General features: G+C 40.7%; 2 protein-coding genes and 1 long non-coding RNA gene across 8 annotated transcripts in view; 1 reads left to right on the top strand and 2 right to left on the bottom strand.

The window, feature by feature from the left end:
• The window catches only part of LOC126076933 (uncharacterized), a 63958-nt gene extending 61200 nt beyond the window's left edge, over positions 1 to 2758 (top strand). The window contains exon 4 of the long non-coding RNA XR_007517625.1: positions 2349 to 2758. This is a non-coding gene — a long non-coding RNA (uncharacterized LOC126076933). The remainder of the gene's footprint in view (positions 1 to 2348) is intronic.
• DNAJB14 (DnaJ heat shock protein family (Hsp40) member B14) overlaps positions 1 to 11445 on the bottom strand; it is a 64132-nt gene extending 52687 nt beyond the window's left edge. For 2 of the 6 annotated variants that reach the window (XM_049885646.1, XM_049885645.1), the window contains exon 1: positions 10994 to 11444. In XM_049885646.1, the coding sequence (XP_049741603.1) occupies positions 10994 to 11126 (133 nt within the window). In that variant the 5' untranslated portion in view covers positions 11127 to 11444. Of the gene's footprint in view, positions 1 to 10993 lie in introns of all 6 variants that reach the window. The other 4 variants (XR_007517624.1, XM_049885643.1, XM_049885642.1 and 1 more) reach the window with 4 other exon arrangements.
• A 1587-nt stretch (positions 11446 to 13032) lies between these two features.
• Positions 13033 to 15244, bottom strand: LOC126076931 (histone H2A.Z). The gene is made up of 5 exons (XM_049885641.1): positions 15108 to 15244; positions 14621 to 14698; positions 14219 to 14332; positions 13746 to 13875; positions 13033 to 13478 (listed from the first exon to the last, which is right to left on the bottom strand). The coding sequence occupies exons 1-5, from the start codon at positions 15108 to 15110 to the stop codon at positions 13417 to 13419; spliced, it is 387 nt and encodes a 128-aa protein (XP_049741598.1). The 5' UTR covers positions 15111 to 15244; the 3' UTR covers positions 13033 to 13416.
• Positions 15245 to 15515: the final 271 nt, after the last annotated feature.

Genomic DNA, 15515 nt, shown 5'->3' with positions numbered 1-15515 from the left:
TAGCAGGCAAAACTGAGAAAAGAATGTTAAAAAGGAATGGATTTTGCTCACTTAATAATAACAGGTGAGTACAAAAATCCACAATAAGGTCTTAAGGGAATAGAACACTCTAGGTACTACAAACTCGCAAAAACTAAAACTCCCTTCCAGGACAATGTCACAAGGAGAAACTGCTAGGAACAGAACCCAAAATGGGGAGGACAAGAACAATAGGGTAAAAAAAAATAGAGAGCGAGAGAAGACCCAAATAAAACTAGGAAAGGAGAAAGGTGCAAGGAGATCTCATATAGCAAGGTAACATATTTTCTAACATTACACAAAAAATAAAAGAAAGACAGCTGTGCATTTAGAAAAGCTAACTAAACTTCACGTAAAAATGAGTCGAAGAAATTGACAAGTAAAATCCTATACAAAGTTACTATAAGAAAAAGGGAAACCCTGGTGGTGTAGTAGTTAAGAGCTACAGTTGCTAACCAAAAGGTTGGCAGTTCAAATCCACCAGGCACTCCTTAGAAACTCTATGGGGCAGTTCTACTCTGTCCTATATGGTCGCTATGAGTTGGAATCACCTCGACGGCAATGGGAAAAATAAGAAAAAGAGATGACTAAAAGAAAACAAATCTCTGAAGACAGTGAACGCAGAAAGACCCACCGACATAAACACTATAACCAACTATTTCTAAACAAGCTGGAAAGACTTTAAGATAATGATAAAAAACCGACTGCCACTGAGTCAATTCCGACTCACAGCAACCCTATACAACAAGGCAGAACTGCCCGCATAGGGTTTCCAAGGCTGTAAATCTTTACGGAAGCAGACTGCCATATCTTTCTCCCAGAGCTGTTGGCTTTGAACCACTAACCTTTCCACTATCACTTGTGTGCTTTAACTATTGTGCCACCAGGACTCTGGTTTACTTCTAAGTAAAAAGTACATTATAACTTTTTACCTTCCTTAACCTTTTTTTTTCTAGTAAGCCTCTTGAATTTAGCATTCCAATCGTTCACTGGGATAAACTTATTACTTGCAAATATTATCTTTTTCTACCTAATACTTACTTTTTTTTTTTTCTTGCATTAACCCAATATAATGTAGACTAGGAGATACACAGCAAACACTGTGTTTTTCTCACTTTAAAGGGAAGGCTTCACTTGCCAAAAAAAAGAAAACTGAACCTGAATCTAATCTCAGCTCTAGATCTAACTCCACTGAACAGGAAATGTGGGAGACAGAAGTGGTTCAGATGAAAGAACAACATAAATCAGAATTAGAAAAACCCAAAAATTATCCATAACATAGGTGATAGAACTCAGGAAAGAATAAATGAAATAAAAAATCCATTCAGAAATAAAGAAGAAACAAAAAGTGAATAAATGCAACAGACAATGCCTTAAGAGAAAGACAAGATAAAGAGGACACTTTTTTTTTCTTTTTTTTTTTTTAATTAAAAGAGAAGTTGAGAGAAAGTGACAAATATTGAAGAGAAAGAAGATCCAGCATACATACAATAGAACCGTGGGAATCATAGTAAGCAGTAATTGGAGAAATCTCTTTCTGACATAAAACAAAAAGAAACTACATACTGAATGGGCAAATCGCATATCTAAGAATACTGACCTAGAAAAACCAAGACATAGTCTAGTAAAATTAACTGGGCACTAATAAAGAAAAGAAAATTAGACTGTTGTCAGACTTTTCACATCACTGGTACTTGATGAACAAAAAAATAAATGGAGTAACATATTTAGATATCCAAAGAAAGAAAATGTGAGCCAAGGTCTTAGTAACCACCAAACTAACTTTGAGCATAAGGTCACATATACACTGTTTTCAACATTCTAGAACTTAGTAATTGTTCCCAAGGCCCTTCCTGGGAATCTACTAGAGAACAGGCCTCAGGAACACAAAATAATCAGAGCTACACTGATATAACGACTGGTGGCAAGCATTAAATGTATAGTTACTTATAGAACTAAGAACTAAGACTAAATGACAGCTAAGAGAGAGAGGACATAGTATGTAATAATAGTGTGTTCTGACACTGTGCAGACAGTTCAACTACTTAAGAAATGGTAGCTTCCTCTTTCCTTTAATTAAGGGAAAAAAACTTAAATTATTGATTAATAATTCCCTTTCCCTCCCTTCCCTTTGGCAGTGGACTCCCAGGGCCTGCGAAGCCAGGACAAAGGAAGCTATTAGGACCAAGGAGGCAGTCATAGCCAAAAACATAGCTGGCATTGATAAAGCCTGTTCAAATGGGGTCAAGGAGGCAACTGATTATATACAGGGGAAAATTAACAAATAAGTAAACTGAAAATAATGGGAGCCATGTTTCTCTGTGTTACAGAATGGAATTACAAATATGGAAATAGTGAAGGCTAGAACGACCCCTACGGTACTGAACTGAAAATGGAGTCACTGTGAATATGAATATAAATATGTATGCATATGTATCTCCAACTAAACTAACTTCACATAACATACATTTATATTCACACATACATGTATCTGTACTTACACATCACAGATATCAAAATTAATATAGATGTATATATGCCCACAGAAGCCCTGGTGCCATCGTGGTTAAGGGCTACAGTTGCTAACCAAAAGGTTGGCAGTTCAAATCCACCAGGCACTCCTTGGAAACTCTATGGGGCAGTTCTCCTCTGTCCTAGAGGGTCGCTATGAGTCAGAACTGACACGATGACAATGGGTTTGGTTTTTGGTTTATATATGCTCACACGCAAACATATATAATACGCACACACATACACATATACGCATACATACATATATTTCCTAGCTCTGTCCACTGGAACTAGAAGCAATGATATCCCTGTAGCAACGGGCATATCTAGTGTCTAAAGTTTCTAATTACCATTGTCCACTAAAAGGAATTAGAGCTCCTTGAAGAAATAGGTGATTCCAGGGCGGAGAAAGCAAAAAATGAGCCTGTCAACATTTTTTCTTGCAGAAAGTAAGGCAGTTCAGAGAATAAAATGTCAAAAGGACACATAAAGCAGCATGAAGGGGGTTCCAATGGCTAAATCTGGGGCAATCTGACAATCTAAATACATAATGATGGTAATGGAGTAAACAGGAATCCATGAAACCAAACTGATAAATACTAATAAATGTAGAAAGAATGAAACAATTAGATAACTATCATTTGGCAACCATCAGAGTAATTATTTTTTCAGGAAAGAGTCATCAATGGATGCTAAAAGGCATTGGTGCAAGTCTGTTGAGGAACAGGACAAAATATTTCTCCACAAATGGTTTGCTAATTACAAGGGGGAAAACAGTAACTTTACAGTGGAGAAACCTGACAGTCACCAACTTAGCCAAGTGATCAATGTTAACTTCACAAGTAAAGACCAAATCAATCCCATGTGACTCCAGATATGTACACTAAAAAAAAAAAAAAAAGATGCTATCTGCAGAATAATCATGACAAATACAACATGACACCTTTTTGCCATAATTGACATAACTGGAAAAACGTGAATGAGGTTTGTGCATTCATTTCCTAAATTTTATGGTTATACAACAGTTATGTAAGGGTCTTTGTCTTAGAAAATATACACTGAATTATTCAGGGGTAATAGGGCATTATGTCCACAACTTAATTTGTTCAGAAAAAAATAACAATAGTAAAAAAAAGAAAAAAAAATTGTGTGTGTGTGTATAGACAGATGCGTGATGGGCAGTGAGAGAGGCAGAGAAGAGGTAAGGAAATAATAAAGCAAATGTAGTAAAATTTTAACAGATGGGAGCCTGAGTGAAATATATATTGGAAGTGTGAACTATTATTGTGACTTTTCCATAACTTTAAAATTTTTCTGAAATTAAAATGAGTTGAGAATGGATAAAGTATATGCAAAAAAATGTTTACTTTCAATAATTATATCGGTGGGATAACAGTATTGGTAATATTAATCTGAAACTATTACACATATTATGTGAGATAAAGCAAATAAGTAATCATGACAGTATCATTCCCTGTGCCCTTGAGAACCAAAATTACTGGAAGAAAGAAGACAAAGATATAAAGCTAGAAATTCTTAAGTAAAAACCTTGAAGTTAAAATTAGAAATAACACTAAATACTCACAAGCTGTTTTATCTTCTTAAAAAATCATGTATTTCCTAGTCCCGTGCACTGAAAAGGCCCAGAATCAATGAACCTAACTAGGAGCCACAGCATCCCTAAAGCCCAGATTGTGATCCTGAAACATCATTTTCCACCAAAATAAACGAAGAAAAGTAGATACAGAAGTATTTCAGCTAATAGAAAGAAATGATTTTTTAAAAATTCTAGAACCAGGTATGAAAGTAGTTATTCATATTTAGTATTTACAGATGACCACAAAATCCTTATTATATATACTGCTTACAAGTTATCTGTATGTATCCCTCCATTCTTAGTATAAATATTAATTTTTCCCAATGTTCTGGGTGTTAGTCTTAAAGTAGGATCATACATCTGTTTGGGATTCTCAACTGTTGTTATGATACTGAAAATTTTTCTCCTTCACAATTTCATGCATAGGAACTCTACCTAACGATAGCTGTGTGTGCACATTGCTCACACCAAACACTCTTTGGCTCTGTAGTGTCAAAGTCTGGACACGTCTCATTATCCAGTTTCATCATCTTAAAAATGGAATCAGCAAGGTTTTCTGTATTAACCATTACTAGAATCAATTCCTGAGAATGTAATATGATGTAGTTCAAGTACTGCCAGAATTTAGAACACGTTCGATTTTTCTAATATATTAAATGTCTCAGCTATCACATGAGATCTGATTTCTAGCAATGTGCAGGCAGAATGTAGTTTTTCTAAACAAGAGTACATTTACTTTTGATTTTAAAATTATGCAATCTTAGTTCATGCACTCTTCTTCCAGACATACTGTTTTGCTTGGGGTTTTAATGTAATATGCATTTAATAAAATATAATCCATATCAAGAATCAGTAAAAAGGTAACAGTATTAAAAATGTTTATGTAGACAATTCAAAAGAACTGTGGTCTGTTTTTATTTCATAAATTTCTCAAAATGAGATTAATTCTAGTTTACAAGCAACTATTTTGTGCTCAAACAAGTACATAAAAAATGACATTAAAAAAAAAACTTACGACAATGACCGAAAAAAAAAAAGAAAGTAGCTGCTGAGGCTTACGATGTACACCCAAACACCTCATGGGATTTGGTTCCATGGTTTGGAGGTTTAGTCCTTGGTTTGGTCATGATTTCATGGGGCATCCCAGTTAATTGGCCAAATAACATGTTCAGTGCCTCTGTTCTATCTCCTAGTTTAAGACTGCCTGGGTTCTTAAAAGCATGCAAGTGGCTATCCAAGTCACAACAATTGGTCTCTGTTCACCCAGGACAACAGAAGGAGAAGAGAGTCGGGAATAGGAGGCTATGGAATGTGTGGCTAATTGCCTTCATGAACAACTGCCTCCTTTGCCATGAGATCAGAAGAACTGGATGGTGTCCAGCTACCATTACTGAACATTTTGATCAGATATTCCATAGAAGAATCCTTATCAAAAGGGGGAAAAATGCAGAACAGAATTTCAGATTTCTCATGGACTCCAGACTTCATGGAGCCATAAAGGTTGGATGAACCCCTGAAACAACTGCCCTGACATAATTTTTAAACCTTAAACCAAAAATATTCTCTGAAGTCTTCTTTAAACCAAACAAGTTTAGCTTAACTAGTAAAAAAAGTCTGCCTTGAGCATTATGATCTTTTAAGAACTATCTATATAGGATCAAATTGACAACAGCAACTCGAAAGATGAGACAGGAACGTTAGGGGGCAGGGAGTTTATGTTAATGGAGAAGAAGCAACTTAGATAAGGAGGGTGAGAATGATTGCACAACTCGAAGAATGTAATCAATGTCACTAAATGGTACACGTAGAAACTATTGAACTGGTGTATGTTTTGCTGTGTACATTCTCAACAACAAAATATATGAAATTATATATATATATATATGGCAGAAAAGAGATAAATATGATATTGTCAACTCTAAGGCATCATCCAAATTCTTCTGCCATAGTAAAAAAATGCATGACATTCTTACAGCATTTAAGCTAATAAAAATATTCTCATAATTAACTCTGTGGGGATTACAGATGAGAAATCTGAGATTCAGAAAAGGTAGGGGGAATGACAGAAACTGAGTCATCATTATGACCACCAGCACTTCATATTCCCTCTAGAATGTAGCTCCATAAGGCATGGACTTTGTCTCATTATCCATTGAATCCCTAGCTCCTAGAACAGTGTCTGGCACTCAAAAATGTATTAAAAAAAACAAACCAAACCCACTGCTATTGTGTCAATTCCAACTCACAGTGATCCTATAGGACAGAGTAGAACTGCCCCATAGGGCTTCTAAGGAGCAACTGGTAGACTGAAACTGCTGGCCTTTTGGTTAGCAGTCGAGCTCTTAACCAGGGCTGCCATAATGTATACTCAGTAAATATTTGTTGGATAAATAAATTCCCATTCTACATATGAGGAAACTGATGTTCGGAAAGACTGTTACATGCTCAAGGTCATACAGCTATTAAATTAAGGTTTAAACCCAAATTCAGTATTCTCTTTTTCAACTATGATATCTAAAATAGTTTGGCTATTAGCTGAAACTTGGAAATCATTTTATAACACTTAACTTGGTACTATAGAAGTAATTGTTGCAGATGTATAATTTGTAGTTATTACTGAATTTAATTAAGTCAGAAATAGAAGATGGAATCACCTTAAAAGAAATACTTTATATAATATTCCAGAAGCATAATGACAGTTTAAAACCTTTATTTTACCATTTGAAGACAAAAGGGAACAGAACTCTTAACTTTTTATTAGATTTAAATTTCAAAACAATGCAGCAAAAAAAAGAGAAGAAGAAAAAGCAGCTAGAAATGTTTGGGGTGCATAATTAAACCTTTTGAGGTCAATCATCTGTCCTTCCCACCCCACCCAAAAAAAAATTATAGCACCAAGGTACTACTAAAGAATCTAATGCTAGATTTGAAAGCAAGTCCAAAACAGCAGTTAACTGTATCACTTGAATATACTGCTTTTTCTACATGACGACTTTCATATAAACACAGAATTTTTATGTTAGGAAAAATGGGGGAAGGGATGTTATCTGTACACATATCTCTTAATGAGGGCAAAAATTAAAAGAGGACTATTATAATTGCTAATGTGCTAATTTAAAAAAAAAGTCCAGTTGCTGTGGAGTCAGTTCTGACTCATGGTGACCCCATGTCAGAGTAGAACTGTGCTCCACAGGGTTTTCAATAGTTGATTTTTTGGAAATAGATTGCCAGGTCTTTCTTCTGAGGCTCCTGAGTGGATTCGAACCTCCAATCTTTTGATTAAAAATACTAGCAGCAGGTATTTTAACAGCTTGTACCATCCAGGGACTACAAATGTGCAGATAAATGATGCAAATTATACGTGAGTTATCTATTCATTAAAGTAGACCCAGAACAATCTTCTTTGAAGCTGTTGGTCACTATTTGATTCGAATTACTCTGATATATTCTTGAAAACAGTAAAATTTTATTTCTCTGTAAATAAAAATCTATACTTAAGGCTGCCAGTCCCTCAACAAGTCTGAAACACTAAAGTATTAAAATAGCAAGGTACTGCATTAAAACAATGAGACTGTATCCTTCTGTAAAAATCTAAAACATATCAATAATAACTGTATAGTTTGAAAAATGAAAATGTAATTTACTTTCTGACTGCTGACATTATTTTCCCAGCTGAAACTCATAGGTATGAAAATACTTGAAAAGCTGCAAAATTGAACTCAATTATAAGTCCCCTGCAATATATAAACTGTAAAATAAGATTCTTAACTAAAAACATAGAAAGCAACAATGTCCTAGATTCATTTAGAGATCAAAGTTTTGGCTCAAGGAAAACCTGCCAATTTTTTAAGTGTTCTATCAATCAGATTTTCCACCTCACAAGTATAAAATTATGAATATAAGAATCCTAAAATTAAGCTAGAATTTAGCCTCAAGTTTTTCCATTCTCTGTATAAGAATAACTGAAATCAAAATGCAATGTTTTCTTTGTCTATCTTAATATGAAAACACACCAACAGGAACATTCAATCAACTTTCGGATTTAAAAGGGTTTGGTGATAGTTTATAACAGGTAATTTTCAGAGACGAAATTTTACAATCTTACTGTAACCAACAGCTTCAATTTCCTTCTACACCAAACCTTTTATCGGGATCTTACACAAATGTTCTAGATCTTTCCATCCCCTGAATTCTTAAATTATTTCAGTAAACATCTTCTGAGATTATTCTCTGTAAAATATACATTGCTAAGCATTTGCACGTACTTTGTTTCAGCTAAGGCTCACATCAACTATGCAATGAAATCTTCATTTTACATATAACTAAACAATGCTGACAAAAGCTAAGTAACTTGTCCCTGTTGAAAAATTTGTTTAGAATCAAAGACTGCATTTGAACTAAGGCTTTCAGACTACACAACTGTACCCTATTACTTTATTTGGTAATCACATACTGCCTTACAATACATTTGTACTACTGACTTTAACTCATGTATTTTTAAAATTTTCCTCTGTATGAACAGTCCTGTGTATGCTATTTAAGTACAATTCTATTATTCTTTGATATCTTAGTGTCCATCAGCAAATTGATTCAAGTTGCATGTATGCTAGAAAAATGACGGACTGTGTAAGTTTGGGCAGGTTTTAAAAATTCTCAATCTCGTTACTGTAAAAAAAAAAAAAAGAAAGCAAAATTAATTTGCTTACTTTTAATGCTTTACATGTATAGTAAAACCTGCAAAAGCCAGAACTTGTGTAAGGCTGAAAACTGTCAGAGAAGGAAAGCTCAAATATTTTCTACTAATAGTGATAGAAAAGTGGTAAGGTTATACCCTGTCAAAGGCAGAAAACTTTCGAGACCCAGAAAAGCAAGACAGTCCCAATGAGTTCTGGCTCTCACAGGTTTCCCTGTATTAACCCATTTAGTCCTCATAACAGCCCTATGAGATTGGTATATTATTGTCCCCATTTTATAGATGAAAAAGCCAAAGGATAAAGAGATTCTTTAACTTGCCTAAAGCTATAAAGGTTACAAACTAGTAAGTGGAAGAACCAGGGTTCAAAAGCCAGGCATTCTAAAGTGTCTTCTTGGCTTAATGTCAAAATTGTCCCTCTAAGATTAGATAATGACTCTATGACATAATGTATTCAGACAGTTAAAATTAAAAAAAAAAAAAACAGTTGTTGTCCAGTCAATACCCACGCATGGTGACCCCATGTGTTTCAGAGTAGAACTGTGCTCTATTCAATGGCTGTGACCTTTGGAAAGTAGATCATAAAGCTTTCTTCTGAGGTGCCTCTGGGTAGATCTGAACTGTCAACCTTTTGGTCAGTAGCAGAGCTCAACTGTTTGCACCACCCAGGGACTCAATTCATACAGTAGGGAGATTCAAACATTATTAATTCCTTTTTCTTCACTTCCTTTCCTGTTTTCTCTGGTGACCAAAGGCAATGTAACGGGAAAGAGAAAAGCAAAAACACAAAGGCTTCAATAATGCCGGAAAAAAATTAAGCAAACAATAAAACAGATAGCTCCACATTATTAATATGTTAATAATTTTCTTCTTAACCTGTTAATACTTTGAAACTCAAGCAAAACTTTGAAACTCATGTTCTATTGGGAAGGCAATAGAGTGTAAGGGGCTAAGAGCCTATTGGAGTGTGATAGTCTGACAGCTCAATTATTATTCTGACTTTCCCACTAATTACTGTGTGACCTTGGGTAAGATATTTTCATTAATTCATTCATTCACTCATTCATCAAAAAGCCTGTTTCCCTATTGGTAACCCACTGCCAACGAGTCATTCCAACTCATAGTGACCCTACAGGACAGAGCAGAACTGCCCCACAGCGTTTCCAAGGAGCAGTTTGGTGGATTTGAGCTGGGTTAGTAGCCACTGCATCACCAGGGCTCCTTGGGTAAGATATTTTCATTCATTCACTCATTCATCAAAAAGTCTGTTTCCATACAGGTTAACCTGGTCAAATGAATCCTGTACACAGGACTGTTGGGAGGAATAAATGAATTCATATAAAAAGCTTGGCACAACTCTTGGCACTTGTAAGTGCTCAATAAATGTTGGCTATTAGTACTTTGAAGACCAGAAGGTAGGACAATAAACACAGTTAATTCAACTAAAAGAAGTCCAGCACTCTATTCCTTGCAGATTTACCTAACTTGCCCATAATTATGGTGTTATCAAATCAGATACTACTATTTACCAAATCAACAGACTTTTGATCATTCCTGTCAAATGTGTGCTCCTCTCTTCTAAAAGAACTCTCTCTCTCTCCCCCAGGGAAAAGCAATGTCATCACAAGTATTTGAAAATGTTTGCTTTGGGAACTGTTTTCGATCCCAGAAGCTACAGTACCTGAGATCTGTAAATTAGCCAATAGAGTTCCCCGTTCCTCTCACTTCATTAGGGGTCTAGGCCTAATTTGGGAGCGAGGATGGGGAGAAGGGGGACTGGCAACCAAACACCTAGATATAAAGCACCACTCTGGTAAGACGAGATCAGGGAGCTCTCCTCCTAGAAGGATGAGAGCTGGACACTTAGGAAAACAGATCCCGGAGCTGGCAACCCCCGCCTGTCAGCGGAGAGCCTAGCAACCCGCAGGAAGGTTGATGCAGAGGCAGTCTCGGGTCGCCCATCCAAACCCAGGCCCAGGGACAGCCGGGCCCTGGGTCGGGACGAGGGGTGGGTTGTGTGTGTGTGTCGGGATGTTCCTCCCTTGGGCCCAACGGCGGGGTCCGGCGGACCCGGGGCCCCGCCAGCTCCCCGGAGGGACGATGATGGGGGCGGGGACGGGCTACGCCGCGGTCAGGGGAAGAGGCAGGGAGGGAAGGGCCGCTGAGGTCCTCACCGCGGGCCGAGGGCAGTGGGTAGAGCTTCTCGGCCTTCTGCAGGAATCGCTGGGCCTTCTCGCGGTTGCCGGCGTTCAGGGCCTCCCGGGCGATCTCGACACATTTCTCCGCCTCATCCCGGTTCCCCTCCATAGCTTGCGCCTTCTTCCGTTTCCTCTGGCAGCGCAGCTACGAGGGGCGGAAGCCGCCGCCGCTGAGAAGGCGAGGCCAGACCCAGGCGGGGGCGTGCAGTGGAGAGCAGGGAGGAGCGCAAGGGACCACGGCGGTGGCGGCGGCGGCTGTCCGGGTGGCGGACTGGCGGGCCTCACAGCTCCGCCTCCTCACGGCGGCTTCCCCCGCCCCCAGCGGGCCGCTGAGGCGCGAGCCGCATCCCTCCTGGCGCGGGGACCCGGCTCCTAGGCCAGGGCTTCCGAGTTGCGTCGGCGGCCGCCGGTACCCGACACCTCTAGGCTCCCGGCCGTCCCAAGCCGACCAACCTGGGGCGGGGGTGTGGAGGGAAGAGAAGAGCGGGCGATACCAGCTCGACTGCCGGGCAAGGGGGTTCCGCCACAGTGGGGATCCGGCCGCCGGCATTGGAAGCCCGGGTCCCCTGACTTCCGGACACAGCCAGCGCAAACCAGAGTCCGCCTTCTGGGCGACCAGAACGGTAACATAGGAGGGGGCACTTGTCAAGAAAATTCCCAGGACTCCAAGTCCCCGCCTCTGAGCCCCCTTAACCGGAGGCGGATTCGGTCAGGTGAGGCCTGCACGTCAGTCCCTACAGGGCGCTTCCGGAACAGGTGTTCGTAAACACGTTAAAGCGTCGTTTGACCCTAACCCCAGTGCTTTTAATTGCCTTTTTTTCTTCAGTTACACATCATCCTTTTGATCCAGACTCCATTAGATTGTCCGGCCAATCAAAAAGAAAAAACAAGTGGTTTAGTAATTTGTTTTGGAATTTTTCTGGTGAAAAGTAGCTGTGACCCTAATCCTGTATGACCAAAACAAGGCAGGATCCAGCCCTTTCAGAACGTGTATAATAAACACCACCTAGGTGGCCTTGGTTTTCTTTTTCCATTTTTGATAGTTATCACCGCTGTTGATTACGGTACCATGTCATGTTGGTTTTCTCAGTGAGGAAGGGGAGAGGGAATGCTATTGTTTGGTAATGTCTGCTTCCAATTTTTAACATTTTTGGAGATGAACTTGCCAGAAGCTAAGTGTCAGAATGGTCCTCCACTCAACCCAACAAGATAGCCATTTGTACACAATGTTGTCAAACCATGCTAACTACCAGAGAATATCCAGATTCTCTCCTATAAAATACAGATAGTACATCCCCCAAAATGTTCTTGACTACTGAACAATTTCATGTAGATTTAAAAACAGTCCCTGGCACGGAAGGTACTTCTAGCTATCATCTTCAAAGTCTAAATTGTAAATTCGTTCTGTAGAAGTAGGGTATGCTCCTGAGAAGGGAGCGTGGCAAGACTCCATCTCATATACTTTGAACATGTTATCAGCACACACCAGTCCCTGGAGAAGGACATCATGCTTGGTAAAACAGGATCACTGAAAAAGTCGAAGACCCTCAATGAGATGGAATGACACAGTGCCTGCAACATGGGCTCAAACATAGCAACGATTGCCCAGCACAGGGCTGGGCAATGTTTTGTTCTGTTGTACAAAGAGTCACTGTGAGTCAGAACCAACTCAATGGGCACCTAACAGAGGCAGGTTATATATATACCCTACCTGCCCTCTCCCTCCCAGTATTATAGTACACTGGTATGATACCATCACACAGAGCAAGCACAGCAAATGTACAAACTGGTATAGCCACACCTTGGCCTAAAGGAAGTTTCTCCCACCGCAACTCGTGCCAAAGCTTTAAAATCTTTAAGAGCTCATTATATAGTATCAGGGGCAAAAATCATATTAGGGCCATCTAACTTCACTGATCAATAGAAGTAACAGTTTAATTCCCAGGTAAGAACCCTGTTTAGTCACTGCTGGATTCAAACAGATAAATTCCTATTACAGTTAAGCAAATTTAAAACACAGCTAAGTTTGGGATATGACCTTTATTGAGCTTATCCACCAGAGTGGAAATAATGTCTGTACAAAACCAAATGTTTGTTACTATAACTTCTGCATCACAATTAAAATCCAAACAGTTTTTTAAAAACAGTCAACTCAATCAAAACCCACTACTTCAGAATCAATAGCTTCTTTGAAGCCACAGTAACACTTAAATATGGTTAAGACTCGAATGCAGAAATTTGGTTGGTTGGAAAGCTAATTAAACTTCCAACTTGCTCAAATAGAATTACAAAAAGGCAAAATTGTGTTTGTCACAGAGATACAGTCCACTGGAATCACCAACACTGGACAGCTGTTAGAGTATTTAGAGTCCTGAGATAATAAGGAATCCAGGCATCCTTTAGACAGTCTTCTGTTGTCCTTTCTTCCCAATCAGAGATTTGTGGATGTGGGGAATGACGCCTAGAAGAGTGACAGGGATTAACTTGACATATATAAAATTTAAAGTCACATAGTATATAACCCAAGTAACTTATTGTTCAACTTGAAAGGTTTTTTAAAAAATATTAAGCTTAAATATGCAAAATAAAAATTCATTGAGTTAATTTACGTAAATCAAACGTCACAAATCTGCAACCATGCTGCATCAGTGAAAATATATGTATTCTTTTAGACTATAAAAGTAACAGAAATTAAAGATGCAAATAATTCTTTTCTCTAGTTACATACCACCACCAGCAATTGTAGCCTTGATAAGAGAGTCCAATTCTTCATCTCCTCGAATAGCAAGTTGCAAGTGACGAGGGGTAATACGCTTCACCTTTAAGTCTTTTGATGCATTTCCTGCCAGTTCAAGTACCTAGACAACAGAATCTATTTAATCTCCTTCCAACTTTCCTCAGGCCAAGATCCAGAGCACAAACAAGGCTTCATGAGGGTAAATCTACCCATTGTCGCTGCCCCCCCCCCCAACTTAGTGGCCAGATATGCAAAAGCTATAAAGGGGACACGCAATTATTTACAGCAGCAGCAAACTCAAACTCAATAGGATGCCTTGTTGAACACCAGCTCCCTCTAGCGTTCTTCGAGGCTTCTCGCCGCGTTTAGGGCCTGGGAGTTTTCTTGCATCACTTTCCTCCTTCCCTCTCACCTCCCTCCCCCCGCTCCAGCCTTTTCCAGATTATAGGCGTACACCCATTTACCTCTGCGGTGAGGTACTCCAGGATGGCTGCGCTGTACACAGCGGCAGTCGCGCCCACACGTCCATGGCTGGTCGTCCTAGATTTCAGGTGTCGATGAATACGGCCCACCGGAAACTTAATTTTAAGCACACATAAACATAAATGCACAAACATATAAGTCAAAGATAGGAAAATCATACGCGCGCCAAAGCAAGGAGCATGGGCGACGCTGGTGCAGCAACACGCTCCAGTATCAACACACGTGATCTCCTCCCCTTCCCGACATTTATCGTTATCGACAACCCAAGTCGCGACACCTCGTCGCCCACGAAAAGACCAAACGCCAGTCAAGAGCGATAATAAACAAGAAAGGACGGCAAAGAAAAACGCCACGACTCCAAGGCTGCACAAACAACTACTGACCTGCAAGCCGGCTCTCTGCGAGCGGGAAACCGCCTTTGTCTTGGCCTTTCCGGAGTCCTTCCCAGCCTTACCGCCAGCCTGCAGCGCGCACACGCCCGCGAGCGGAGGAGGAACGGAGAATATAGGATTACCAGGGCGGCGCGCCCCTCCCCCAACGCGGCGCGGCCCGGGCGCGAGCGCGGCCCCGCTGGGGTCTCCGGACCGCCGCGCGCCGCAGGGGCGACCCCGCCCGCCGCCGCGGCCGCGCGCCTTCACCAGCCCGCCCGCCCCCAGGGGCGTTGCGCGCGCGACCCAACCGTCGCCGCCCGCCACGAGACCGGAGGTGGCTACGCTCGCCGACGACAAAACACCTCCCCCCGCTCTTCCAAATCCTGTCTCCGCGCGTTCTCAACCGCCGCCACTTCACCCCCCCCATCCCCGTGTGTAACGGGTTTTTCTCCCGCCGGCAAAAACCCACGAAGTCGTCGAGCGCCTCTGCTAAGTTTACCATTTCGAAATCTGCTGAAGCTCAAACAAGCAAGGCAGAGAAAGGGCTAGTCAAACACCCAGCGAGATCCCGGCAGCTACTCCGTCGCACCGCGATTCAAACTGCGCTGTCTCCCGCCTTCCCCGCTCCCTTTATACTGCAGAATGTTCCCTCATCCGGGAACTCCGATTGCTCATCGCACCAATGGCTGCCACCCGCCCTCGGGACGCGTCCTTGAGGCCTCAGCCAATGAGCAGGCGAAGGAAATAGTGGAGGGGCGGGCGCTTCGCACTTCGAGCCGCGATTGGAGTTTAGGGAGGGAGGTGGGGGAGGGCGGAGGGACAGGAACGGGTAGAAGAAGGGCACGGCAGCAGGAGGGAAGAAACACAGCGAGCTACCCTGCGAGAGCGAGGAGACCAGCCGGTTGCG

Source organism: Elephas maximus, chromosome 5 (genome assembly GCF_024166365.1).
Source record: "Elephas maximus indicus isolate mEleMax1 chromosome 5, mEleMax1 primary haplotype, whole genome shotgun sequence".
In the NCBI taxonomy this organism is placed as follows: Eukaryota; Metazoa; Chordata; class Mammalia; order Proboscidea; family Elephantidae; genus Elephas; species Elephas maximus.
This window is presented reverse-complemented; position numbering and strand designations above follow the sequence as displayed.

What these genes read in the sequence shown, in the direction of transcription:
- LOC126076931 (XM_049885641.1), bottom strand. An exon ending in CGCAGAGAGCCGGCTTGCAG is followed by an intron (nt 14,333 to 14,620) that starts GTCAGTAGTTGT and finishes CTTAAAATTAAG; the next exon opens with TTTCCGGTGGGCCGTATTCA. An exon ending in TGGAGTACCTCACCGCAGAG is followed by an intron (nt 13,876 to 14,218) that starts GTAAATGGGTGT and finishes TCTGTTGTCTAG; the next exon opens with GTACTTGAACTGGCAGGAAA.